Source organism: Lontra canadensis, unplaced genomic scaffold (assembly GCF_010015895.1).
Source record: "Lontra canadensis isolate GAN:19392208 unplaced genomic scaffold, GSC_riverotter_1.0 scaffold3, whole genome shotgun sequence".
NCBI lineage: Eukaryota > Metazoa > Chordata > Mammalia > Carnivora > Mustelidae > Lontra > Lontra canadensis.
In genome coordinates, this window is record NW_022630997.1 from 23,060,084 (window position 1) to 23,070,326 (window position 10,243).

Genomic DNA, 10,243 nt, shown 5'->3' on the forward strand with positions numbered 1-10,243 from the left:
CCTGCCTGCTTGGGATCTCTCTCTCTGTCAAATAAATAAATAAAATCTTAAAAAAAAAAAAAAAGAATAGAATATTAAAAAATATTCTTAGTTATACATAAAATAATTGCTTTTAGACTTGGGGAGAGGGATGGGCATAGGGCAAAGACATATAAACTGCCAAAAGCAGTGTGGTCTTTACCCTTCCATTATCAAGGTTAAAAAGTAGAGGAAAGATGATAAGCATTTCAGATGGAATAACATTTGACATCCTATTACTTGTTTTGTGTATAGTACTTACAGATGTTATAAATTCTAAATTGTATTTGCTCTTAAGATGCATAGATGAGAGATTTTTAGTTTAGGAAGGAATCTCAGATACGAATCACAATTGTTATGTGCTGAATTGTGTCTCCCCGCCCCCCAAATTCATGTTGAAATTCAACCCCCCAGGACCTCAGAATATGACTATAATTGGAGATAGGGTATTTAAAGAGTTAATTAGAGTAAAATGAGATCATAGGAATGGGCCCTGATCCAGTATGATTGTGTCCTTATAAGAAGAGGAGATTAGGACACAGACGTACAAAAGAAAAGACTATGTGAGGGTAGAAGGAGAGATGATGATTATCTACAAGCCAGGGGGGAAGCCTCATAAGAAACCAACCCTGACAACACCTTGATCTTGGACTCCTAGCCTCCAGAACCGTAAGAAAATAAATTTCTGTGGTTTATGCCACACAGGCTGGTATTTTGTTATGGTAGTTCTAGCAAATGAATACTATTAATAAGAACCTTTAAAAAAAGAATTGGTGACTGGTTTCAGGATTATATATTTTTAATGTAAAACAAATTGGCACCAAGAATGCGCCTATTTTCATCTTCTGTTTTGCACTTTTGTTGAACTTTATTTTACCCTCAGGGTTTTCAGGCTATCAATATATTTCCTTTTGGTGGCCGCAAGGGTAGCGTATCTGAAGATCCTGATACTCTGTTAGTTGATGGTGTGCTGAATGAAGTTTGTTTCTTCTGTTTTTCTTCAAAAGTAGAAACGATATTTGAAATTTTGACCAGTCGGATTATATTACAACATGAGGCATGTTTTCGACTTTTTGTCATCACCGCCACCTCCTACATCTTCTGTGGGTAGTAAAAATGAGAAAAAGCGGTAGCATTGGGAATCCATGGGCACGCAGTGTTTATTCTAAAACTCTGATGATGTTAGTATCAACTTCATAGCTAGTTAATAGTTGTTAACTTAGAACAAGTACTAAGGGTTTGACCATTTAAAAAAAACTTGAATTCATGTTCAGAGTTGACCCATCTGAAAAACAGAATCTTATAAATGATTAACCAATTAACATCTGTTTCTCAAGCAAACCACTGAACTGCACAATCTGGGCATCTGAGTTGTTGCTTTGTGCCAGGCACAAAGCTTGTTGCCTGAAAATACAAAATAATGTTTTTAGTTCACAGAGACTTGCCAGGGTAGCAGGAAGAAAGTTCAGAAGTAATTTTTTATGCAAATAAAGATAGAAGATTTATATCTGATACACTGAATACGAACAGAAAATGTCAGGAGCCACTTAAAGAATCTGATAGCCTGTTCATCATAAAATTGAGATAGGGATTAAATTTAATTGTACTAAGAAATACCTTTGCTTTCCACTTGCATAGTAGAATTTACCCCTTTTGTTATCTTTTTGAAGTGAAAATCAGGTTCTTGCTTTCCCATCTAAATCCCTTTAAAGACTTCCCTTTGCTCCTCTAGAGGACAAATCCTCAAGCAAGGCCTTTAAGGCAGCATTATCCTGCCCAATTGCCTTACCAGCTCTACCTGGTACTTAGCCCAGCTTGCTCTCTAGACTCTGGCTACACCAGCTTTTAGATTCTTCAGTCGCACCAAGCTTATTTCCACTTCAAGGCCTTCGTGCATATTCTGTTCCTTTGCTTCCTCCCCACCCTCTCCCCCTTTCTTGGCTTAGCCAAAGCCTCCAGTCTTCAGAGTTTAGCATAAGCATCCTTCTTCAGGAAAGTCTTACCCCATGCTTCCTCTGATAGTTATAATCAATTGTTCATGATGATAGATAATCAGTTCATTTATTGGTTTAATGTCTACCTCCCCAACCACAGGGTAAGCTCTGTGTGATAAGGACCCCAACTTTCCCCAGGCCCTGCCTAACCCAGGGCCTTGTACAGAATAGACCCCCAATAAATACATTGGTGAATGGGTATCAAGAAGTCAAACTCCTAACTTTTATTCTGTTGAAGGACATCCTTAACCTTTTAAGCAAACCACTTTCTCCCTCCATGATTTGTTGGTTACAGGAATAAAATTTCCTACAAAACCTTTGAAGTGCTGAACCCTCAAGACAAAATGCAAAGTGGTGACATTAGCATTCCCATTTCAAGATGACATTTGAGTCATCTGATAAACTCATAGTTGATCCCAGCAGAGTAATTTCAGGAGTAGAAGTTTCATCAGGAAAAACCACTATCTGGGGACATTTGAGGCACAGCCAGTCTTGAAATACCTGCCAAGTCATCCCATTCAGCAGGCCAGCTCTGCTTTCATGTGGGGCTTCCTTAAGTCTAGAAGGGAGGCTGGAGGTCTGTAAAATCTCATATAGAGAAGAATATTGAGCTCAGAGGTTAAGCAAGTTGCCCAAAGTAATAGCTAACATGTAATGTTAGTACTAAATTTGTTTTCTCACTTAACCCTGATCCCACTGATTCTATGGCTTTCATATTTCTAAAATCTCAGTATTCTGTGGAGGTGATTAGGAGCCACATACCAGAGTGGATGAAGAAGGCTAGCCCCAACCCCTACTTCAGCTGAACCAGTCAATTTTCAATCTGAAAAGCACTAATCAATTTATTATATATAATTACTTGAAAAGCAAGTTTCCTGTTTACATTTACTTTTTATGGTTTTGTCATGTGAAATTAAGCTCAGCCTGACTCCTGGTTACTTTACAACAAGCAAAAACAGATTCCATCTAACCTTTTGTGGTCGTGTTTCCTTCTTCTTGCTTTTTCATCTCCTCTTCAAGCACCTTCATCTTTGCATCATACTCATCAGCTAGGGATTTCCACTCTACTCTGTTGTTCTGAAGACCATTCAGCATTGGTGTGATTTCTTTATGAAACCGTGAGAACTCCTAGAGAGAATTGTAGGTCAGAAACTATTTAAATCATGTAGTTGATTTTCAGTACTTTTCACATGCAGAGAAGGAGCTATAAGGAGTTGTATCAGTGCTCAGAGCTGCTAGGATGAGTTTAACTAACCGTGTGCTGTGGAAACAGGGAAGACAGGTACTGTCTTCTAAGTGTGTCTGGTCTGTTCAGGTGCTCCCGAGTTCTAGTTTTTCTTCCACCCCTAAATGAGATTAAGGTAATTCTTCAAGCTACTTTGCAGAAACCAGGATACCCCTAATGGCTTTCCATGTGAGTGACTTTTGATTTTGGTAACACTTTGAAAGAAAAATCCTCATCCCCAGATGATTATATATTTCACTCAATTTGTTTACTTACCTTATATACAAAAGTACAGACAAAATCAATAAATCCAACTTGAAGTTTGGGTAGTTCATCTTTTTTGTTTCTGTCCATCATAGGCTGGAAAGAGAAATAAATCCTTTAAGGATAGTTTTCTAAGACTCTATGTACAAAAGAGACTGATTTGTATCGATAATTTGTAATAGAAGTGCATTTTTATGTCAAGGTCTTTACAATAGGCTGTTGCTGCAGCACAGTCCTCTCCAGATCTCCTTGTTCCCAAAATTCATTTGCAACCAGAAGTGCCACCTGCAAATAAAAATAAGACTTGATTCGTGAAACTCATTCATAGAGAATTTGCATTTTATTAGTATGAGTGACATTTAAGGGTAGCATTTATATTAATGCTTGAGGCATTGTCACATCATGTACTCTTTGGTTTTAGAAAGATGGTATCTGGGTGGCTCAGTTAGTTAAACGTCCAGATTCTCGATTTCGGCTCAGGTCATGATCTCGGTCGTGGGATCGAGCCCCATGTTGGGCTCCACACTCAGCGGGAAGTTGGCTTGAGATTCTCTCTCTCCCTCTTTCTCTCCCTCTGCCCTTTCCCCTGCTCACATGTGCTCTTTCTCTCTCAAATAAATAAATCTTTAAAAAAAAAAAAAGATTAAAAGATGTCATCTACAGATTATATTGAAATGGAAGGGGAAATTTCTCCTGTCACTTCAGCATTCTAGGCCCATTCTGGAAATACCTATCTCCATTTGCTATTGCCACTACATCTCAACAATAAAAAGGGGAGATGGGAGGATATTTAATTCCATTACATTTTGCTTCAAGCTCTGCAGCTTCCCACACATTGTCATCTTGTCCTGCTTATCTGTTAGCTTCTAGCATATATCTGGGTGTACACACATGCACGCAGATGAGCACCAAGATTTACTTGATAACGGTGAGGATATTTGAGGGTAAATTTATATAGCTTTTAAAAACCCGATATCAAGTTTAATGAACACCTACTATCTTCCTTATATTGGCATGAACCAGGCTTGCCAGGAGGAATCAGATGTGACCTGTTTCTTTAAGATGCCTCTAGTCTCACAGAGACAGTCATGTAAATCATATGGGTAAGGGCTGTAACAGTAGTAGTATGAAGTGTTGGGGATCAGGAGAAGGAAGTAAAGAGGAGTTTCATAAAGGAGCTTGCATTTATGTTGTATCAAGGATGAATAGTAGTTTTTCAGATAAAGAGGAGGGGAAGACTATCTGCAGAGATAAAATTGAGCATCTAGAGCTTAGAGTGAGAGACAGTGAATGGGAGAGAGTGCCAGGAAATAATCTGATGAGTGTGAGTTAAGGACAGGTAGTGACAGACCATGTAAGCTTTGCTAGGAAGTTTGATTCTCTACACCAGCGATTCTTTTTTTTTTTTTAAAGCTTTTATTTCTTTCTTTATTTGACAGAGAGAGATCACAAGTAGGCAGAGAGGCAGCAGAGGGAGAGAGAGGGAAGCAGGCTCCCCACTGAGCAGAGAGCCCAATGCGGGCCTTGATCCCAGAACCCTGAGGTCATGACTCGAGCCGAAGGCAGAGGCTTAACCCACTGAGCCACACAGGCGCCCCTAGACCAGTGATTCTTATTCTTGGAGCCCTAGTGCACCAAAGAGCACTAGCAGCCCCAGCAGGTAGGGGCCAAAAAAGATTGCAGCTAAAGTAACCTTGCTTTTTTCTTTTATATAAAGTGATTTTGTACAACTTTTTGTGGGGGGTTGAGGGGGAGGACTTTACTTCTTTTTTATTATTTATTTATTTGTTTTTTTAAAGATTTTATTTTTATTTATTTGACAGAGAGAGAGAGAGAGATCACAAGTAGGCAGAGCAGCAGGCAGAGAGAGGGTGAAGCAGGCTCCCCACTGAGGGGAGAGCCTGATGTGGTGCTCAGTCCCAGGACCCTGAGATCATGACCTGAACCAAAGGCAGAGACTTAACCCACTAACCCACCAGGCCCCTTTACTTCTTTTTAATAAGAAAGCTTGAATACCTCTGGCCGGGAGGGGGTGGGGGGTGGTTAGTAGGCTTTTAAGTAGAGGAGAGGCTGAGCAGAGGTCTCAGTATAAATAATCCCAGCAGCAGCTCGGAGGAAGGCTCAGTAGTGAAGGAGGAGGAAGGATCACTTAGGAGGATCCTACCACACCATCTTGCTGATGAAAGAGGGTAGAAGTCTGATCTGAGGCTATAGCCAGCATGACAGACAGGAATGGGGAGGGGAATTCATGCAAGGCCCTAGGTTTCTGGCATGAGTGATTGTGCAGATAAAGAATAAAGAGTAAATAAAGAAGGAAGAACAGGCACATCAGGGTGGAAGGAGCACATGTGTTTGGTTTTGGAATTTGACGGTTCCAATTACTCTATCCTTATTCATATAACCCACAATTACAGTTGAACCCAGTGAATTCTGGCCTCTCTTCCCCCTAGGGTTTTTCCTAGAAGTCACTGAGGGAAAAAGAGAAGTTTCTTTCATCCAGTTAGAAAGAAATCAAGTAATAAACTAGTGACTCCTGACTCTCATTGCCCGAGGTTGGCAAAGCACTGCGGAAGGCACCCTTAAGCACGAACTTACTATAGACAGTGCCTTTTAATTACTGACAACACAAGAAGAGGTTGTAGGAGCAAAACCACCCTTGATAGAGGAAAGCACTATGATTCTTTTCTTGTGCCAATTTATCTCCTCTATTAAAAACTCAGACATTCCCTAAATAATTGTATATAAAGTTTTTGCAGTCTGTTCAATGATAAGGAATTCTTTGCAGAAAGCATTTTCTAAAGTCCCTTCTCTTTGCCTTGGGGCCTAACCAAATGACCTGTTGTCTTACTGACACTTGTGAATTCTTGAAAGCTAGTTGTCTGCCTTCATTAGCAGAAATTCAACAGGGAACATTTTATTTTTGTCCTAACTTCCTAAGTTTCTTTTATCTTTTTAAATATAAACCAATTGTTTGTTCCAGGATAATGAAAAGTAATCGCTTACAAAATATATAGTCCCATAATTGCTACCTATAGCAAATTCCAAGATTGCCAGAATATTCCTTTTCTCTCTTACATATGATCTAGATAACATCTGTGCATGTGACAGAAGAGGAGACATAACCGTACTCGCCTGACTTTGTACCTCCCAGGGTTTGGTTATAGCTGACAAGTCACATGCAGTCATCATCATTGCCCTTAGGAGAAAACAACAATTGTTAAAATAGAAAGATATACAAAATAAGTGGTTTATTGTTTTGTTTTGCTTTTGCCAAAAAAGGAATAAAATTCTGACTACTCACATGATAACCTCTTTTTTGGTTGGATCAATGGTTACATATTTGATGGCCTCTTCTTCAGTTTCCATTTTTTCACAGGCATCAACAATTTTTTGAAACATGGTTCTCTTCCTAAAAAAGATACAGCTGTGCAACAATCTTAGCATATAAGACCAGAGATAAAAAGTATCTTTAATATGTGCTTTTCAGATTTCATGTTCCCACTTTCCATCAGATGTCCACATAGTGGATCTAAGGGGTCGGGGAGAAGAGAACAGGGAATGGCTATTAACCTTGGCATAGAAAGAGTTTAAGAGAGAAAAACCACAAGCCACAAAAGGGGGAAAAAAAACCACTGGTAAGTTTGAATACATTAGTAACAAAGGAGATCATAACATAAACATAAAGGCCAGAGGCTGTGTTGAGATAAGATGATGATAAAAAATTCATAAAACCAACAAAGAACCTAAAATACATGAAAAGATGCTCAGCCTCACTGGTAAAAAAAAAAAAAAAAAAAAGGAAATACAAATTTGAATAGCAGTAAGATGCCATCTCACACTCAAACTGACAAGATAAATAAGTGAATAGATGTGTGACCAGATCAAAGGTAGTCCAGATATAGGATAACAGGAACTCTTGCACACTGCTGGTGGGAATTTAAATTAGGGAAACTACTCAGGAGTGCAGTTTTGCAATGTAGTATTAAGACTGAAGATTTACAAACTACAGCAATCTCAGTTCTAAGTATGTACATTAGAGAAACTCACACGCATACAAGGATATACAATACAGCATTGTCAACAACAATGAAATGTTGGAAATGATCTAAATGTCCATGTGTAGAAGAATGGCTGAATTCATTATGATACCTTCATAAAGTTGAATATACAGTTAAAACTAATAAACTGGATCTTCATCTATCACTGAAGTAAATCTTTAAAACATAACGTTACATGAAAAAGCAAGTTGTAGAAAAGTGTGTACAGTAAGATACCATTTATGGACAATTTAAAAACACAATTAACAATATAAAAACATGGAAAGGACAAGTACACATCAACATCAGAATGATGGTATCTGAGATGGTAGGGGCTTTTCATGGTGGGATGGGATGCCTTGAGTGCATGACTTTTTTTTCCACAAAAAAAGATCTCAGATGGGTGTGGAAAAAATCTTAGTATTTGCTGAATCCCGGTTATGGATATTTGGATATGAATTATGTTATTCTAAGTATCTGTCTTCATCTTCGAACTAATAACTAAATTTTTAATTAAGAAGGATCAGAGAGCCACAATTTGATACTAACCATCTAAGTCATTAAAGAGATAGATACTACAACTAGTTCACCTTGTTCTAATCCATTTTCACTAACAACTTTATAGTTCACTGACAAGAAAATGGGCAGAAGCTTGGAGTGTCTGGTCTCTTTGGTTATTATTACTATGAACAGGCTAGTACTCTGCTGTATGTGACTCAGAATTATCCGAGTTTTATCAATGTGCATTAGTATCACCAAGGTTTCTTAGCTCCCAGATTGCAGCAGAATCAAATGTCTGATCCCGCAACTCTAAACCTCAGCCCATGGACCACGATGAACCCACCCGGACAAGCATCACCTCCTAAGGCTTTGTGGCGTCACCCTTCTGGCAATGCACCAACCTTGCTGTACATTCTTCAATTCAAATTTCTTCAGAGAACAAACCATTGACATTAGGGGGTTAGTTTTCTAAAATGTGTTTTCAGATGTCTAGTAAATTATGAAGTACTGGGAGGGTATTCTACTGGTGATCCCAAAGGAAAGCGAATAAATATGTGTGTGAAGAAATGCCTTTTAACTTGAATGCAATGGGTCATTTATGTAAGGCAGAAGCACGCAGAGTATAAGGAAGTTCGTACTTACTTAAAATACAAAGCCAGGTCAGTTGCTATTATTGCAACTTCAAACAAATGAATAACTGTTTCAAACTGGCGTTTATTTAGGTTCTGGAAGATATTCAAACTCTGTAAGATAAAAATTCACATAAATGGGTTTATTAGTTTTAAAAAATCACAATAAAGTACAATCATTAATTTGCTTTTGATTCAACAAACCAACAAAACTATGCCTAACAAAATAAAGATAATTAGCATAGAAGAAAAACTAAGTCTTTCACTTTTTTTCTTTCAGCTTTCTCCCTTGGACTGTTACCCCTCTACATTGAGTAAGGTAATTTAAAGTATAAAAATAGATATTAGCAAACACTCATGTAATCAGTGTATAAGTTTGGGAAGAAAATAATAGTGCTTTTTCCCAGAATCAATTATCAATATAATAGATTTAAATTTTGCTTGTATTAATTGAGGAGCTTTAATAAAGAATATCTGGTACAGCCAATTGTTGGATATGCTGAATTATCCACCAGATAATTTTAGAGTAATCACAGAAATTGTTGGAAAACTTTCAGAAACTACAAGTTAAACTAGTACCCATGTATTTACTAGGGGAAAAAATCCTCTCCAAGTTGTTCTTAAAATGTTTTCCTGAAATTATGTCTTACAATTTAACTAGACCTTTCTTCAAAGAGCTTCCCACTAATTATCTCCTCATAAATGGATCAGCTTCATAGTGTTCTAGAAAATGAGAGCAAATTTGGGAGGGGTTTTTAAAAGCTCTTGTATTCCAAAATGTATCATTTTGATGATTACATGGTTTTAAACAACAAACTACATCTAGTTAATAATATTGTAACAATATGTATCATTTTGCAAAAGCTTTCATATTCCAAATCCATCATTTTAGGAATACAGGCCAAAGGACATGGATAGTGGCTTTGTCAAATGAAGTTGATGGTTATGAAATAGGCATATAGACCTGAATCACATTTTTATCTTTTTTCTCACTCATTTTCTTTGTAAAGATTTTATTTATTTGACAGAGAGAGAGAGATACAATCAGGAGGAGCAGCAGGCAGAGGGAGAGGGAGAGGGAGAAGCAGACTCCCTGCTGCGCAGAGAGCCCTACAGCATGGGCCTTGATCCCAGGACCCTGGGATCATGACCTGAGCGGAAGGCAGACGCGTAACTGACTGAGCCATCCAGGTGCCCCTTCTCACTAATTTTTCACTTTCCTCTAAAAACATGGGAAAGTCTCCTAATTGAAAAACCCTGTCTTAATTCTTTATTCTTTTTATTTTCTCTATTCTTTCATATCTAAGGATCTTTAAAAAAGAGCTTCTAAGTGGTTTCTTTATAATCTATGGATATAGATTTATATAAAAGATCCTGCTTCTGTTTTATATTAGTGGCTAGAAAGCCCTTGACCAAATTTGGGGCCCATGTCTTATACTTCTCACTGTAGACATTTGGGGCCTTTACTATTTCTTTCTTTTCTTTTCTTTCCTTTTTTTCTTTTCTTTTCTTTTCTTTCTTTTCTTTCTTTCTTTCTTTCTTTCTTTCTTTCTTTCTTTCTTTCTTTCTTTCTTT

At 37.8% G+C, this 10,243-nt stretch overlaps 1 protein-coding gene across 1 annotated transcript in view; it reads right to left on the reverse strand.

Moving 5' to 3' along the window:
* Positions 1-806: 806 nt before the first annotated feature.
* The window catches only part of PDE6C (phosphodiesterase 6C), a 40,958-nt gene continuing 31,521 nt past the window's right edge, over positions 807-10,243 (reverse strand). The window contains exons 15-21 of the mRNA XM_032836198.1: positions 8,682-8,782; positions 6,803-6,910; positions 6,634-6,697; positions 3,712-3,786; positions 3,514-3,597; positions 2,984-3,140; positions 807-1,119 (exon numbers count right to left, since the gene is read on the reverse strand). Coding sequence (XP_032692089.1) covers positions 1,064-1,119; positions 2,984-3,140; positions 3,514-3,597; positions 3,712-3,786; positions 6,634-6,697; positions 6,803-6,910; positions 8,682-8,782 — 645 coding nt within the window. The 3' untranslated portion in view covers positions 807-1,063. The remainder of the gene's footprint in view (positions 1,120-2,983; positions 3,141-3,513; positions 3,598-3,711; positions 3,787-6,633; positions 6,698-6,802; positions 6,911-8,681; positions 8,783-10,243) is intronic.